Below are 18,382 nucleotides of genomic sequence, written 5' to 3'. Positions count from 1 at the left end.
GCCATTGTAGGAGACATCAGGGCCTCCAGACACAAGATCAGGGCCATCAAAAACCCCCACTGGGGTCTAAACACCAGTTTTGATGGGGCGGTCGGAAGCAACACACTGGCCACCCCCACAGTTCCAGCTCAGGATTTATTTTCATCCCTTCTATCCCCATTCTACCATGCATGGTGCAGCATAATGGCGGACCAGTGGGTCTCCGCATGGTAGAAAAGGGATATGCTATCCAATTTTCTTCCTACCTCTCTTTCCACCCCGTCCCCCGTCCATCTTCAGGGACCCCTCTCACGAGACGTTTCTCAGGCAGGAGTTAGAGGCCCTCCTTCAAAAGGGGGCTATAGATGAAGTTCCCCTACTATTCCGGGGGCAGGGGTTTTATTCCCGTTATTTCCTAATTCCGAAATCGAAAGGGGGATTATGGCCAAACTTGGAGCTGTGAAACCTGAAAAAATTTGTGAAAAAGGTAAAGTTTCGTATGATATCCTTGGGCATAATTATCCCAATGCTGGAATGAGGGAACTGGTTTGCCGCTCTCGACTTACAGGACACGTATTTTCACATAGCAATCTATCCACCTCACAGGAGGTTCCTCCAGTTTGTGCTAGGGAAGGACCATTAGCAGTTCACAGTCCTTCCATTCCGCCTGTCCTTGGCCCCAAGAGTCTTTACCAAATATATGTCAGTAGTGGCGGCCTTCCTACGCAGGCAGGGGTGCACCTCTTCCCCTACCTGGACGACTGGCTGATCTGAACTTGGTTGCAACGAGAGGTGGCACGACACGTGCTGCTAATAAGAGAGACATTCGACACACTAGGCCTTCTAGTGAACGAGGCAAAGTCCGTTCTAGCCCCAACTCAAGTCATGGAGTTTGTGGGCACCTGACTAGATGCAAAGCAAGCCAGGGCCTTCCTGCCCCAGAGCAGGGTCCAAGCCATGGTATCTTGCATCCAAGATCTAATCAGGTTCCCAACCACAATGGCCAGGGGATGCCTCAGTCTGTTGGGCCACATGGCAGCATGCACATTCGTAGTCCAGCATGCCAGGTTGCGGATGCACCCCTTCCAGCTGTGGCTCACCTCAGTGTGCAGACCTGTCAGGGACAACATCGACAAGTTAGTGACAGTCCCCCCAAGAGTGTTAACAGCATTACACTGGTGGCTAGAAGCCCAGTCGCTCTGCATGGGAGTGCCCTTCAGTCCCCAACAACCCTCCCTCTCCCTGGTCACAGACACCTTGGACTTGGGCTGGGGGAGCACACTTGGGGGAAGGCCAGACTCAGGCCCTGTGGAGCAAGACTGATGCTCATCGCCACATAAACGTGTGGGAGCTCAGAGCAGTTTGGCTGACATGTGAAGTGTTTCAGAGCAAACTGAAGGGGCAGTGTGTTGCAGTCAGCACAGACAGTGCTACGGCAATGTACTATATAAACAAACAAGGGGGCGCATACTCGTTGCCCCTATGTCTCAAGGCCCTCGCGCTCTGGGATTTCTGCATCCAACACCAGATTCTCCTGAGGGTGTTTTACCTGCCTGGGGGTCACAACTTCTTAGCGGACCATCTCAGCAAGTCCTTCATGGACCACGAGTGGTCACTACACCCGTAAGTACTGAGTTCAATTTTCCAGGGGTGGGGACATCCCCAGGTAGACCTCTTTGCCACCTATCTCAATGCAAAGTGCAGGACATTCTGCTCTTACCAGAACAGAAGCCCGGGCTCTTGGGCAGACGCCTTTAGCATTCATTTGTTGGGACCCTTGCTTTATGCCTTTTCACCGATACTGCTCATCCACCAAACACTGCTGAAAATTCGGTCAGACCGAACATCAGTTGTCCTGGTGGCCCCAGCTCGGGCTCGACAACACTGGTATTTGACCCTCTTGGAGATGTCTGTTTGCGACCTGGAGGTGCTTCTGCTATGCCTGGATCTGCTGATGCAGCAGGAGGGGAGACTGTGACACCCCAAACTCCAGGCACTACATCTCACAACGTGGAAGCTCTGTGGCTGAGACTGATTGAGCTGGCCTGTTCCGAACCTTTCAGGGAAGTATTGTTAAACAGCAGGAAGCCCTCCATGAGGGTAACATATGTAGCCAAATGGAAGAGGTTTACTATATGAGCCGCTCAAAGGGGATTATCCCCAAGGGAGGCCCCAATACCTTGTATCCTAGACTACTTGCTGGCCTTAAGCCAGACGGGGCTGTCACTATCCTCCCTGAAAGTGCACTTGGTAGCTATTTCGGCGTTTCACCCAGGCCCGGGATGTCATCGGTCTTCTCAGACCCTGTAGTGAAAAGGTTCATGAAGGGGATGGAAAGGGTCAAACCGCAGGTTTGGGCCCCCCTGCCAACATGGGACCTTAATTTGGTATTGTCTAAGCTTATGGCTCCCCGATTTGAACCCCTCACCACCTGTTCGATGTTATTCCTTACTTACAAGGCAACATTCCTGGTGACCATTACCTCAGCCAGAAGGGTGTCAGAGCTCAGGGCCCTCACAGTGGACCTACTTTATATGGTGTTCCACAAAGAGAAGGTCAGGCTGAGACTCCATGGGGTGTGTTTGCCTAAGGTGGTCTCAGCCTTCCACATTAACCACTACATCACCTTACTGGTGTTCTACCCAAAGCCCCCTGCCTTCCCTAGGGAGCAGAGCTTACACACTTTGGATGTCCGGAGGACTCTGGCCTTCTATATGGACAGGACCCAACCCTTCTGACAGTCTCAACAGTTATTTGTTGCAGTGGCAGACAGGATGAAGGGGCACCCAGTCTCCTCTCAGTGGATCTCCTCCTGGATAGTGGCCTGTATCAGAGAGTGCTACAAACTGGTGGGGGTTCCACCCCGATCAGGGCTTACTCCACCAGGACACAGGCTTCCTCTGCGACATACTTGGCCAGGGTCCCTATCCAGGACATCTGCAGGGCAGCCACTTGATCCTCTATTCACACGTTCTGAGCACATTATGCATTAATGCAGCATGCATGGGAAGACCCTGCAGTGGGTAGGGCTGTCCTGCACTCCTTCCAGGGCTCCGACCACGCCTCCTAGGCATTGGCTTGCATTCACCCAAATTGGAATGGACATGAGCAATCACTCGAAGCAGAAAAGACAGTTACCTGTTCTGTAACTGGTGTTCTTCAACATGTGTTGCTCATGTCCATTCCAAAACCCTCCCACTTTCCCCTCTGTCGGAGTAGCCGGCAAGAAGGAACTGAGCTGGGGGGGGTGTCAGGCGGTGCATATATGGGGGGCCATACGGGCACCATTGCAGGGGGAGCCGCACCAAGTCTAGGGCTACTGGCTAGGGCAAAAAGCTGCCAGTAACTGGGCATGTGGCAGCGCACACCCAAATTGGAATGGACATGAGCAACATATCTCAAAGAACACCAGTTACAGAACGGGTAACTGTCTTTTATTTCTTCTCATAATACAAGCCAGGTGGTGGGGGTCACCAAAGGGGGATGCAATGGAATCAACAAGTGAAATTCGTGGACAACTGGTATAAAACAAACAAAAGGAAGTATTTTTTTCATACAACATATAGTGAAGCTGTAGAACTTTTTTACCATACGATGTTGTGGAGACCAAAACTATAACAAAATTCAAAAAAGAACTAGATAAATTCAAGGAGGATAGATTCATCAATAGCTATTAGCCAAGATGAACAAGGATGGTGTCCCTAGCCTCTGTTTGCCAGAAGCTGGGAATAGGCAACGAGGAATGGATGACTTGATGCTTACCGGTTCTGTTTGTTCCCTCTGAGACACCTGTCCTTAGAAGGCAGAATACTGGGCTGCATGGACCTTTGGTTGGACCCAGTCTGGCAAAAAAGTGGGCCATCTGAGCTCTGGATAACTTGGGGAGTCTCATGAATATTGTTTAGAAAAAGTCAAAACAATGTGTTTTTGATTTTTCAAAGCAAAAATTTTAGACTCTCTTTATTCCATATGAATTTTGAAATTGCAAGTTTTCATTATGATGATCTTTTTTATTTCAAAATTTCCTGCACAACTGATGTTCTATTTTCTTAACAGTTCTGCTAATGACTCAGTAAAATATAACATCAAATAAAATGTATTGTGATCTAACAAGTTACTTTTGTTAAAGGTGGTGGCAGCTTTGCTGGTACACAGGGAAGTTATACTGAGTCTTTTGGTGTAATAAATGCATCCTCAACACTTATGCAGCTAATATTAACAGGTAAATTGGGTAAATTATATTCTGTTTTCAAAGCATTTTGAACCCAGTTACATAAATTCTCAGCATGCAGACCCTGTATTCCCTGTAAGCTGCAACTTCCTGGGAGAAATTTAACTGCTGCCCAGCTTCTTAGCACAGCCCCCATAGCTAGGTTTTGTATCATTTGTTGGTGGTTCACTTTCACACATGGCTTGGTGCACATAAAAATTTATTCTGCACACAGATGGAAAGCATCTGCACAGGGACAGAAAAGATTAGGAGAAACATTGATGCAGTCTCTTAGCAGGCCGAACTCATGTGGCAGTTCTATGTCTCTAGAGTTTACTAGATCCTATCTTCTATCAGGCAATCAGAACTAATTAAATATTTTTTCCATTTTCATTCCAAAACTATTAGAGGCTTTTCTAAAATAGCAAGCTATAACTGCATAGGACATAATAATAAAATGCTAATACTTTGGACATACATAGTACAGTTGATCCAGATCTTCAAGGGTTTACATACATTAAAGTCCTGCTTCTAATGTTGTAAGTTTGAGATATAGTTAGGGAAGAGAGAGGGGTGGATGTGGCGGATCAAAGGGTCCTTTAGTCATCATTTCTGCGCAGAACAAGATTACATGGCTTTGAAGCAGTCCTTATTGGTCCTTCAGAAAGACACATGCTGCCACTCATTAATCTACCTTCTTTCCAGCACCTTCAATGAAAGCAACACACTTTAGAGCTCACTCACTAGAACACTCTCTTGGGATTATGGAACACTGCTGAATGTACTAACCAGGGCCAATTCTTTCCTATAGTAGAAAGGAGCATGAAATTCCTGATTCTGTCTTACTCTTGTACAGATTCACTTAAGAGGGTAGCTAGACTGGGCTTCTCGGTGTGTGTACGTATATTTGAAGATACGGCAGTGAAAACTCTTCAGCCACCTTTTTACAAGTTTTTCACATGCCTAAAAGTAATACTTGGAGGGAGGGGAATATGTGGGGATTATGGTTGAATATGTGCATACGCATTTTGATGTTATTTCCACAGTTAGGTAGGAGACTCATTAATGTCAACAGTAACATGCCCTTTTTGAATGTAACATTTAGTGCAGGCATGGCAGTCCAGTTTTATAAACACTGAAACATTCCAGTAATATAAAACAAAAAGTATATTTTGTGACATTATTGAGAGATCCCTCAAAATTGTTCAATACCTGCAGAATTCTTGTGTGAAATTTTACCTTCTTATTATATAGGTGCTAACAATGTTTTTTTTTTAAAGAATAGTATTTTTTGCCATTGTTATAGGGAAAAATGGTGTTTCTGGAGAAGCTGCTATAAAGTTTGTAAAGTTAGCTTTCAGCTATGAAGAGTGGGATGTATTTGATTCTGCTTTTGGACTGATGGTTAATTTTCTTCAGGTAATCCAGATTTACTATGCGATATATATATAAAGGTATTTAAACAGGCTTATGTTCATAATTTAGCAAGGCAAATTTACATTACCTGTTTCTGCTTAAACTATTAGAATCAAGAAGATCCAATATGGAAGAAAGCAGAAATGGAACTCAGGCTTATGATTGCAATGCAGCCTCTAGTGTCTACAAGAAAGTCTAAACATGGTTTCTCTGTCCAGGAAAATACTCCCAAAGAAGCCACGTTATCTCGTAGCTCTGCAAGAAGAACAGTTGCACATCAAGGTTTGTTGCAGACAGTTATGGCTATATGTTGAAATAATGACATTTCAAATATTTTTTCAGCAAGAAGTTCTGTTATTTGTTATGGAGAAGTTCTTTAAAATACAGTATATCCTAACACTCTCTTTTACGTTAGCAAGCAACTGAGAAATTATGACCTACTGAACTATGTGTTACTTACTTGACTTGCCAAAACTTGACTTAATGCCATTTCCAGTTAATGGGATACAATCTAACCGATATATTCAGACAGTTCTTTTCAGGAAAAAAATGAGCCCTGGATAGACCAGACATGTATGACTTTATTTTGTCCTTTCTTATGGTTCATATATCTGAGAGTTCTTTTCATTTAAACACAAAGAACTTGTTAAAGTGAGCTGTAATTTAAATTTGTATTTTGTTATCCACAAAATTAAATGCACCTTGAAAACATTTCCACTTACCAAAATGGTAATGTGCGTTCTTCACAGAAATGGGGAATGTGCGTTCCTTTCATATTTACTATTTCCTGAGCTATTTTGCAGCTAGTGCAAATAGGAGTAGCTGCATTGAAATCATCGTGTTTTTATGAAAATTATGTGAGAAATAATATCTTGATGTTGCTCTTTTCTCCTTTATCAATTGTGACTACAGAAGGATCCCTAAAGTCTGGAGACCCTTCTGATGATCTTGTTACTTTGGCAACCACATTGTTTTCCTGTGTATGTACGTCAGTGCAGGTATAAAGGAATTATGCACATTTCTTGTTTATGCATTACTTGCTATTGTGTCTGTCAAATGACTGAGATGTGAGCAGGAGTGAAGCCCAATGATCAGAGCTGAAGTTGTGTGTAGCAGTTAGAACAGGAATTGGGATAGCCAGGAATTGGAGCCCAGGGTTAGGGTTGGAGTAAAAGGCCAGCTGCCAGAACCAAGGGTCAGAGTTGGAGGTAGAGGTCAGGAATCAGAACCATGTATCAGAACAGGGTTACTTGGAGGCAACAAAAGCAGTAGCAGAGGCCAATAGAGCTATGAGAAAATGGTTTGAGGAGTCTCTGAACTGTAGCTGGGCTTCTGAGAATCCTTCAACCAATCAGAAGGCACAGCCAATCAGGCAGCCTACTATATATAGACCAGCTACACTTATTAGGTTTTCTGCAAACTGGCTCTGCTCAGGCTCTGATTCCTGACAGTAGTGTAATTCAAGGTTAGAGGAAGTTATGCATGGTTGACAAGCTTTATAAATTACAACAAAAATGAAATTGATTAATCCATAAGAAATGTGATTGATTGCAATTTATTTTGTTTCAATGTATTTTTATTATGATTAAAGTGGTTGTAGACTCTCTAGGGTGGTTGTAGAATCTCCATCATTGTAGATATTTAAGAATAGATTGGATAAATATCTAACAGGGATGATATTGATGATGCTTGGTCCTGCCATGAGGGCAGGGAACTGCACTTGATGACTTCTTGAGGTCTCTTCCAGTTCTAGTATTCTACGATTCTGTGTAGTTGAACTAGTTTTATAAAATTATTAAAACCATTGTCAAAAATGACCAGGCTAACTGTTCATAATCAAGGAAGGAAATAAAATTCCTTTTTCTATGTTGCGCTCAGAGAAGCGTGTGCACTCAAATATGGTGGAATGTGTCACCCAGGGGATCTAAGCTAAAACTCTAGTTAGCAGAACTTGTCTGTTGTTTGAAGAACCACTTTGTAATGTGGGAGCAGGTTAGAACCACTTGAGTGCTGCAAGATTTTCAGTGCCTTCTCACAATTCTCTGTGTGTGCCCAGACCAGACAGACAAGCTCTCACACAATTCTCTAGGAAATAATTCATAGACTGGTTGAGCTTACTCTAGTGCAAAGACACCTGGGGTACCCTCCTACCAGTCTTAATGTCTCTCACAAGTGAGTACAACACTGCCATTGCAGTTCAAGTATTATTTCTCACAAGGCTGCTCTCATTCAAGCTAGGCTAACTTGAGAGAAGCGTCTCCGGTATAGATATCTTTAGTTTCTTCTTCGAGTGGTCCCCGTGGGTGCTCCACAGTGGGTGTCGGGCTCGCCCCGGCGCCGCAGCTCGGAAAATCTTCAGCAGTCTCCGTCGGGTCGCACATGTGCCGATGCGCGTCGGCTCTTCGCGCGCTTACGGTCACGTGCACGATCCGGTCCCCGCCAGTTCCTTCTCAACCGCTAACGGCTGCAGACGGAATCCTCACCGGCTCCAACACCTGAGACAGATAAATCTTATTTTTTTCTCGTGTTAATAGTTTTTAACAGTTCATAGTTAGCAGTTCTATAGTTATTATAGTTAGTTACTCTGTTAAAAGTTGTTAAAAGTTAAAGACTATCTTAAAACCTCAGCAGCCGCCTCTGGGCGGGCCCGCTGCTTTTGTTTGTCGGCTTTCAAAGGCCAACGGTTATTAACATCACCTAACAGACTGTTAAGTGTGCTATTAGCACCTAAGGACTCAGAGTTAAGTTTTAACAATGCCATCCCCCGGCTTTAAGAAGTGTGAATCTTGCCGGGAGGCCATGCCTGCTTCAGATGGCCATAGCAGATGCATAAGGTGCCCTGGGGAGACGCACGTTCCCCAGAAGTGCTCCCATTGTTCAAGTTGACTAATAGAACTAGAAAAGATAGAGAAATGAGGCTGAAGATGCTGTTAGTTGACAAAGCACTTCAGCTTGTCTCATCGGAGGCAATGCATGTGGAGGGCTCTTCAGGACCGCACAAGAGGAAGGCTGCCTCTTTGACCTCCTCTGCGCAGAAGAAAAGAAGAGCCTCACCTACTCGATCCCTGCCCCTTACTGTTGGGAGCGGAACGAATGTAACAAAGGGCCCGCGCACGCTGGCTTCCTCCACTGGTAAAGCCGCGGCACATGCAACCACTCAAGGCCCTGCAGCTACCGGGGAGACGGCACCGAGAGCCGTGCGGGCACTAGTCAGTCCGGCACCGGCTACTGCGGCACCGATCGAGACTTCCCCAGAGGCACCGGGATCGACGGCGCCGAGGACATCGGCACCGGGATCGATGGCACCGAGGACATCGGCACCGAGGACGATGGCACCGGGATCGATGGCACCGAGGACGATGGCACCGGTGACGACGGCACCGGCGACAACGACACCGGCAACAACAGCACTGGGAGCAGTGGAAATCAGCATGACACCTGCTCCGGTACCAAGTTCACCGACAAGACCACCCGAGAGGGTAAAGGCTAAAATGAAGACCAGGCACCGCAGCCCCTCTCCTGAGGTAATTGCGCTGCCTCTGTCACCACGATCACCACCGGAGATTCGACGGGCAGCAACACCTTCAGCCTGCCACAGATGTCCTTCTCCTTTTCTTCGGAGTCCATCCCAGGGGTCTGCACGCTTTTCTCCATCATCTAGCAGAGATCCCTACGAGTCGTCTCACAGAGGCTCTCCTCGTACGTTGGTATCATCTCGGAGGTCTCGACATTCCAGGCACCACCCTTACATCCTTGGGTCATGGTCCAGGTCTCCATCGCCGGGCCCCTGTCCCTGTTGCTACGACCGCCATCATTATGCGGGGCATCAGCATCGGAGGTTGACGTCTCACTATGGATCCCCGTCGACCACCCCTCAACGCCACAGTGTTCTGCTTCCACCTGGGGGAACACCACGAGTTCCCCAATCAGAGGCTGGGTCTAAAGGCATTAAACCCCACCTCGAAATTCCACAAAGGCAATCACATCAATACAACCAGGATCCAGAGGAATTGGAGGAGAGATACCATAGTGATGCCTCCTCATCCTCGCCAGACGAGGCCGTGGTCCCTGGAGACATTTCTCCCCCAGATGACCTGAAACAGTTCCGGGAGCTGTTCAAACGAGTAGCTCAATCCCAAGATATTCAAGTGGCGGAGGTGCAGGAGAAACACCACAGACTCCTTAAAAACCTCAGGCCTCCATCTTCTTCTAAAATTGCTATTCCTCTGGACGATGCAATCATGGAGGCAGCCACTAATATATGGCAGACTCCAGCATCCGCTCCTCCTACCAACAAAAGAGCGGACAAAAAGTACTTCGTCCCTGCGAAAGGTATGGAATTTCTATTTAGTCATCCACAGCCAAACTCGCTAGTGGTTGAATCATCCCAACACAGGTCCAAATTGTCCCAGTACAAATCTGGGGGATTGGACAAGGACATAAAGAAGCTGGATCTTCTGGGTAGAAAAGCCTACTCCTCCTCTACTCTGTTGCTCCGCATGGCCAACTATGCCGCTCATTTGTTGAATCACAATTTCGACAACTATTCCAAGCTTACTGCCCTTGTGGGCTTCCTTCCGGAGGATAAAAGGCCAATTCTTAAGGCAATTGTGCAAGGGGGCTATGTGGCTTCTCAAGCGGGCGTGCAGATTGCACTGGATGTGGCGGACACAGCGGCCCGCGCCGTGGCCACTGCAGTGGTAATGCGGAGAGAGTCATGGCTTCACACATCCGGCATTCCAAAGGAGTTACAGGTCAAAATTGCAGACCTCCCCTTCAACAAAATAAAATTGTTTGCTGAATCGACCGACTCAGTCCTACACTCGAGCAAAGATTCCAGAGTGACACTTCGGACTTTGGGGATATATACCCCACCGTTCAGAAGGAAGAAATTTTATCCTCAGCAACGCCGTTATGGTTACCAGCAGCAACGTACCCAGTTTCAACGGGGGTATGATCAGGGACGTCATCAGCAAACACATTATAAGGGCCCTAGGCGCCGGCCTCAGCAGGGCAACGCCTCCGCAGGGCAGAGTGCAAGACAGCAAGTTTGACGGGTATGTCGAGGGCCGCGAAGCCAAGACCGTACCTCAGTGCCAATCTCAGTACATGTTCCATCACCGACTCAAGCCATTTTACCCACAATGGAAAAGCATCACGTCGGACAAGTGGGTATTGGAGATTGTAAACACGAGATACACGATCCCCTTCCAGTCTTTACCTCCACCAAATCCTCCCACCGCACCCCTTCTCAGAGACCCCTCTCACCTACCGGAATTAAGGCGGGAGGTGGACCACCTCCTATTCATAGGGGCGGTGGAGAGAGTACCGGAACAATTTCAAGGCAAAGGGTTCTACTCCAGGTATTTCCTGACAGAAAAGAGGACAGGAGGGTGGAGACCCATTTTGGATCTATGCGCACTGAACCAGTACCTACGCAAACAGTGCTTCAAAATGACTACGATGGCTTCAATAATCACGGCACTAGACCATGGCGATTGGTTTGCAGCCCTCGACTTACAGGATGCCTATTTTCATATCGCAATTCATCCAGCCCACAGGCGTTTCCTCCGGTTCCTTGTGGGCACAGATCATTTCCAGTACAGAGTCCTCCCATTCGGTCTCTCTTCAGCACCCAGAGTCTTCACCAAGACCTTAGTGGTGGTGTCAGCATACTTGCACAGACAGGGAGTTTTCATTTTCCCGTACCTGGACGATTGCCTGCTAAAGGGAACTTCCCGGGCGGAGGTATTACGGATGATACACATCACCACAAAAACATTTACCTCACTGGGCCTCATCATCAATTTCTCAAAGTCAAAGACCGACCCCACGCAAAATATAGAGTTTATAGGGGCTCGGATAGACTCGGTCACGTCAAGGGTGTATTTACCCGAGGCTCGTTTTCGTGCCATCGAATCTCTCGTACAACTACTAACGTACAGCTCCACTGTTCCAGTTCTCACATGCTTACTACTGTTGGGGCATATGGCAACCACCACGTCTGTGGTGCAAAACGCCAGGCTGCATATGCGAGGATTGCAGCATTGGTCGGCAACCATATACAAACCCTCAATCCACACTGTCCACAAGAGGGTGTCACTTACAACAGAAGCACGAAGCTCGCTAACATGGTGGGGAAACCCCAAGAATCTCCTAACAGGGTGCCCTTCCGCCAACCACAAATTACTGTGTTCATTACAACAGATGCCTCCCATATGGGATGGGGGGCTCACATGGACAACAAAACCACTCAAGGATTATGGTCCCCCGCAGAGAAGACACTGCACATAAACATATTAGAGCTCAGGGCAGTGTTCAATGCGTGCAGGCATTTTCACAATTATCTGCGCGGAAAAATAGTCAGCGTGAATACTGACAACACCACCACCATGTTTTATATAAACCGACGGGGGAGCCAGGTCTCGTACGCTTTGTGCGGAGGCAGTCCGACTCTGGAACTGGTGCATCGCCAACAATATCATCATAAAGGCTTCATACCTACCGGGGGTCCACAACATCAAGGCGGACCAACTCAGCAGACACTTTGCCCCCACTCACGAGTGGCAGATCCGTTCAGACCTACTTCACCAGGTGTTCCGCAGATGGGGTTTTCCCCAAATCGACTTGTTTGCCACCCGAGAAAACAAGAAATGTCCCCAGTACTGCTCCAGAGTGGGCATGGGACAGGAGTCTTTGGGGGACGCCTTCATGATCCCATGGAAGGGCCCTCTACTTTAAGCGTTCCCTCCCACGACACTTATACACAAGGTCTTGGAGAAGGCCAGAAGGGAGAAAGCACGCATGATACTCATAGTCCCAACCTGGGACCGGCAACAGTGGTTCCCATTGCTCTTGTGCATGGCTCAATATCGGCCATTTCCCCTACCAAGAGTTCCGGACATTCTCACTCAGGCTCGGGGGTCAATACTGCACCCGCACCCGAAGAGACTTCGGCTACAAGCATGACTAATCCATGGCTAAGCGCCTTAGAGACTACATGCTCAGAGGGAGTACAACAAGTCCTTGAATGTAGTCGGAGAACTTCCACCAGAAAGACTTATCAGCACAAATGGTTGCGTTTTTCCGAATGGTGTTCCTCCAGGCAACTAATACCCCAGGACGCCACCATACCTACGATTCTGGATTATTTGCTACAACTCAAACAAAACGGACTTTCGCTATCCTCTATAAAGGTGCATCTGGCGGCTATATCAGCGTTTCAGCATGAAGAGGATGGATCAACCACATTTGCCCATCCTGTTGTCTCGCGTTTCCTAAAGGGGTTGGTGAATCTGTACCCCCCTCGGAAACCAATACCGCCGTCATGGAGTGTAGACCTAGTTCTACACACCCTCTCGGGACCGCCCTTTGAACCATTGGCTACGGTCCCCCTTCGACTACTTACTATTAAAATGACTTTCCTCCTGGCAATCACATCAGCTCGCAGAGTGAGCGAACTCGCGGCCATAATGTCGACACCACCCTGCACAATCTTCTCAAAAGAAGCGGTGGTCTTACGATTACACCCAGCCTTCGTTCCGAAGGTCTCTTCAGACTTTCATATCAATGAGCCAATAGTGCTGCCCTCGTTCTATCCTAAGCCTCACAACTCAAATGAAGAGGCATGGTTGCACTTACTTGATGTAAGAAGGGCACTGGCCTTCTACATCGATAGAACTAAACCTTTCCGGAAAATGGACAGACTCCTGGTGTCCATTGCATCCAGGTCAAAAGGAGAAGCGCTATCTTCACAGAGGATTTCAAATCACATTGTGTCTTGCATAAGACTGTGTTACGAGATTTGCAAGACTCCTCTGCCAGTTCCGCCAAGAGCCCACTCTACTAGGGCAATGGCGGCGTCAACAGCCTTCTTCAAAGGCATCGCGCTGAGAGATATCTGCAGAGTGGCGACGTGGTCATCCTATGACACCTTCGCCAAGCACTACGCCATGCACAGGATGCTTGATGAGGATACACGCCTGTCAACAGCAGTCCTTTCACGGGCAAGCTGCGCATAAATCGGGTACCCACCTCCTTTTTTGGGGGGGGGTTACTGCTGGGTAGTCACCTACTGTGGAGCACCCACGGGGACCACTCGAAGAAGAAAGAGAAGTTACTCACCTGTGTAGTAACGATGGTTCTTCGAGATGTGTCCCCGTGGGTGCTCCACTACCCACCCGTTCCTCCCCACTTTGGAGCTCTGTTCATGTGTTTTTCAGGGGCATCCGGAGCGGTTGATCAGGAACTGGCGGGGACCGGATCGCGCACGTGACTGTAAGCGCGCGAAGAGCCGACGCGCATCGGCGCATGCGCGACCCAACGGAGACTGCTGAAGATTTTCCGAGCTGCGGCTCCGGGGCGAGCCTGACACCTACTGTGGAGCACCCACGGGGACACATCTCGAAGAATCATCGTTACTACACAGGTGAGTAACTTCTCTTTATACGGCAGTGAAGACATAGCCATATTTTACAGTAAGATTGCAACATTCGCGAGGGTTCTGTGTTCAGAACCCTCGCAAATGTTGATTTTTATGAATACAGGGGCCCCAAGGAAGTGGTGACCACCGGTGCTCCCCACCCAGGGCTCTGGAGAAGTGGTGGCTGATGGCGTTCTGGGCCCTGGAGTCCCAGGGAAGCAGTGGCTGACAGAGCTCCAGACCCCGGAGCCCTGAGGAACCAGCAGCTGCTGGCACTCCCCCCCCCGAGCCCCAGTGAAGTGGCAGCTGCTGGCACTCTGGGCTCCGGAGCCCCAGGGAAGCATCAGCTGCCAGCGCGCTGAGCCCCGGGAAAGCAGCATTTGCGAATAATTGATTTTGCAAAGGTCACACTTGCAAATGTTGAGACCTTATTGTATTTATATGCTAACACATTATAAACAGCAGTTAATTTGGACTGTTTTTAAAACATTTATAAACATGGGTGCAGTCAGATAATGTATTTAAAGATGACAAAATGCATTTTTACTTGGAGATAATATGCTTTTAAATAACTTCTAATTAAGATGTGTTTGCTTGCATATTTTGTAAATCACCTTTTTTCCTAGTCTCCCTAAAGTCATAATGATATACCATATTATTTGTGGGAAACTGGGAGCTGATATTTTAGTAGGTCTAAGAGGAAAAGAACTGACACTTTCGACTTAAAAATCACTTACATTTTTTTAACTTAATGTGTCTTGCTCAAGCAGCTCTTAAGGTTAATACAACTAATAATCGAGATTATTCCAATTTGTTTACTTGTTGCAGCACTTTGCCCATGTCTACACCAGACAGTTTTGTCGACAAAACTAGCATTTTGTCGACAAAACCCAGAGAACATCCAGATTTGCAAAGCATTCTATTGACAGTAAATTGACAGAATGCCCCTCTTTTGTTGACAGACTTATGTCACTCCCCATGAGGTAGAATACCTCTGGTGACAAAGATCTGTTGACAGAAAGCTGGTCTGGACATGTAGGGGTGCCCTCTGTCAACAATCAGGTCTTCTGGGACATGGGGCAGCTCTGTCTGCTGTGCTTCTGGTTAGCCATTTTGTTGAGAGAGTGTCCAGCTGCTCTCTGTCAACAGAGCAGATTGCTCCTGAGATCTGCGTGGTGATTTGGCCACGATCTGTCGACAGAACTTTTGTTGGAAGATATCTTCTGACAAAAACTTCTGAATTGCTGTAATCTAGACATAGCCTTTGTGTATACTCAATTTTACTGTTTCTGTATAGCTGTGTCTACACTACAAAGTTCTGTTGACAGAAGTCACTGTTAACAGATATTTCCAGACAGAACCTCTGTCTACAGAACACGTCCATACCTAATACAGGCTCCCCCGTTGACGAGTGGCCAGACTGCCCAGCCGTCTGTCAACAGAACAGCCAACCAGAAGCCCTGGAAACAGGGCAGCCTGGTGAACAGGAAGCTCTCTCTGTCGACAGAGGGCCCCCTGGAGCATCTATACTATTTTTTTGTCTACAGAATCTGTCAACAGAGGTGCTATGCCTCATACAGTCAAGACAGAACTCTTCAAGGAAATTTGCTGTGTTCTGTCAAAAGATTCTCAACAGAATGCATTTGTAGTGGGGACACTGTACAGTTTTGTTGACAGAAGGCCTCTTTCTTTTCTTTGCGTGAATCTTTCAACAAGAAAAAAAATATAGTATTAAAAATGATTATACCCCCCAAAATTTTCAGGTGGGGGTAGGGGCAGACATTGTACCTGAGAATACTTTTAACTCTTCTTTAAAACTATTGGCTATATTTAATGTTGATGGCATCCATTATTACAGGGGTGGGCAAATACCAGCCTGCAGGCTGGATCCGGTTCCCCAGGGCTGCCACCACTATCTTTACCTAAATAAATAAAACAGATTGCCATTCCTGGCCAGTGGAAACTGTGGGAAGTGGTGCCACTTCCTGCAGGACCCTGTGGCCAGGAATAGCGATCTGCAGCCAAGAGGAGCTGCAATTGCCCATACCTTTGGAGGGGCAGGTAAGTACAGCAGCTGTGGCCTGGCAAAGTTTAGCCCTGGCAAACTGCCTCTGTTTTATTGCTCACCCTTGCCTTATAAGAACACTAATTATGGCAAAATGTAAATTGGCTTACTTGATTTACTAGAAACTAATTTGTCTGCACCTCTTTTTTTCAGGCTGTCCAACCAGATAAAGAAATGCTTGTAGATATAATAATGTTTCTGTGGCAGAAGTGTAAAGTAGGAATTCAGCGGATCCAAATGAGTGGAAGTGCCTACTTAAAATATATCTACAAATTCAAAGCTTACAAAGTACTCCTTTTTTCCTTATTTTATTTCCATTCACATGAATGCGTTCTATGATGACTAATCAAAGTTATAGTTTAGGTCTCAAATCACAGAAGTATACTTTCCTGGTAATAAATTCTTAGCTCTCATTATTAGCAAATGAGAGCTGTGTGTCCTTTCTGCGAGGGATGTAATTCCAAACAGATACAACTTTGTAAAAAAACCTAATGTTAATAACAGTATTTCTCATTTCTCCACTATTTTTTCTCATGTAAACACATTGTATTTTTAGTAGTATCATTATGGTAACAGGAAAGAACCTTCCTTTACTCCCACTACAAAGTGCCTTAAAAAAAAAGAGGCAAAGCTAGTAACATATTTCTGTTCTGCTTCTCTGTAAAGTCCAGTCTGTTATTGTGGGATAATTAGAGAAAGTGAAAATAACAGATTGCTGAAGGTGGTTGGAGTGTTAGGGGAATACTTCTAGCACGAATGTTCTTTTTTTTTTTTGAATAGCCATATGGTTCAAGGAAATCCCCCAAAGATTATGAAATTTGTGCTGTCCCTCTGCAGAAGAAAGCCCATGTCTACACTGCAGAAGAACCCGAATCACACCAGCCTCACAGCAAATAGTCTCTAATCCTGGGCCAGCTGACTCAGGCTGAAAATAGCAAAGTATGATGTTTCTGATTGGGCTGGAGCTCACATTCTCATCAAACTCCTCTTACTGGGTTCCAGAGCTCTGGTTCCCACCTGAACGGGGTTGTTTTCACTCCTATTCTTAGCTCCATAGCACAAGTCAAAGTCAGTGGCCCACACTCTGAGACTTGCAGCTGTGGGTTTATTGTATTTTTGAATCGTGTTCTGGGTGCAGCAGAGAACTTGTAGCTTAGGGGAAATGAGATTGTGGAAAAGATGCAGGGGCAGGAGGGGCAGAGATGGCTTTGAGCCATCTTGATTTTGGATGTCACTAAAGGCTGTAGAGCCTCCTGCTGTAACTCAGTACATGCTACTGGGGACTAGTAGGTGTTGTAAAAGCCTCATGTGGCTAACCCGTGGACAGCAATGCTACCAAGCATATCTATAGCACTGTGACCTGCCTCATGCACCCTTCTCATCCCAAGTACACAAGGGCTTGTGAGGGGATCTTTGTATGGCAGCTTTGTATGACTGGTTTTCTGTGCCCAGGCCAGGAGGATGGGGGCTTTTAGAATCCCTTTATGCTGCTTCATCCCTTTTATACAGCAATCTAAGGATTGCAATAGGACATAACATCATTGGATCCTGTGCTCTCTCATCTTCGGGCTTGTCTACACTAGCCCCCTTCTTCAAAGGGGGAATGGTAATCAGCCCGAGTGGGGAATAGCAATGAGGGGCTGCGATGCTTATGCAGCACTTCATTAGGCTAATTTTTGCCAGGCAAACTTTGAAGTTGATAACTTCGAAGCACTGCTAAGCTGTGTAGCCATGGCACTTTGAAGTACCTGCATGACTTGAAAGTGACCTTACTTCCAAAACTTTTTGGGCTAAAAGATAACAACAGCTGTTTTCCTCACAATAACTGCTTCCAAGTTCTATGCACCTGATGAAATCTGTTACGGTATTGGGCATCCTGTCATACCACCATGTAGTTTAGTATGTGCCCATGCAGAAAAAACATAAAACAACTTCAAAGAAAAAAAGCAAAATAAAAAAAACTATAAAAATATTAATTTTGTGTTCCCTGACATTGATGATTTCTTGCATTCCAACAGCTTGCTCATGTGGCTGCCAACCAAAGATCTCCTTGCATGCCCTCATGTACTTGGGGTGAAAAGGGTGCCTGGGGCAGGATCACGGCACTATAGGTATTCTTGGTAGTGTTGCTGTTCACAGATAACCTCTGGGAAGCAATCACAACAGGTTTATCATAAACACATGGAATACCTGGCCTTTGTGAAAAAAGAGTGCAAAACAGGAGGAAATTCCTTGCATCTCTCCCAGCCCCATGTACCTGCACAAGAGTTAGGCTAAATACAGGTGTTAA

At 46.6% G+C, this 18,382-nt stretch overlaps 1 protein-coding gene across 1 annotated transcript in view; it reads left to right on the top strand.

Annotated features, from left to right (window-relative positions):
• The window catches only part of CFAP54 (cilia and flagella associated protein 54), a 315,059-nt gene that overhangs the window by 45,915 nt on the left and 250,762 nt on the right, over positions 1-18,382 (top strand). Inside the window, exons 10-14 of the mRNA XM_074983979.1 lie at positions 4,109-4,201; positions 5,496-5,608; positions 5,716-5,887; positions 6,518-6,603; positions 16,246-16,380. Of these exons, the coding sequence (XP_074840080.1) occupies positions 4,109-4,201; positions 5,496-5,608; positions 5,716-5,887; positions 6,518-6,603; positions 16,246-16,380 (599 nt within the window). The remainder of the gene's footprint in view (positions 1-4,108; positions 4,202-5,495; positions 5,609-5,715; positions 5,888-6,517; positions 6,604-16,245; positions 16,381-18,382) is intronic.

This window comes from Carettochelys insculpta, chromosome 1 (assembly GCF_033958435.1).
Source record: "Carettochelys insculpta isolate YL-2023 chromosome 1, ASM3395843v1, whole genome shotgun sequence".
Taxonomy (NCBI): Eukaryota; Metazoa; Chordata; order Testudines; family Carettochelyidae; genus Carettochelys; species Carettochelys insculpta.
Note: the sequence above shows the minus strand (reverse complement) of the source record. Positions and strands in the feature narration are given on the sequence as shown.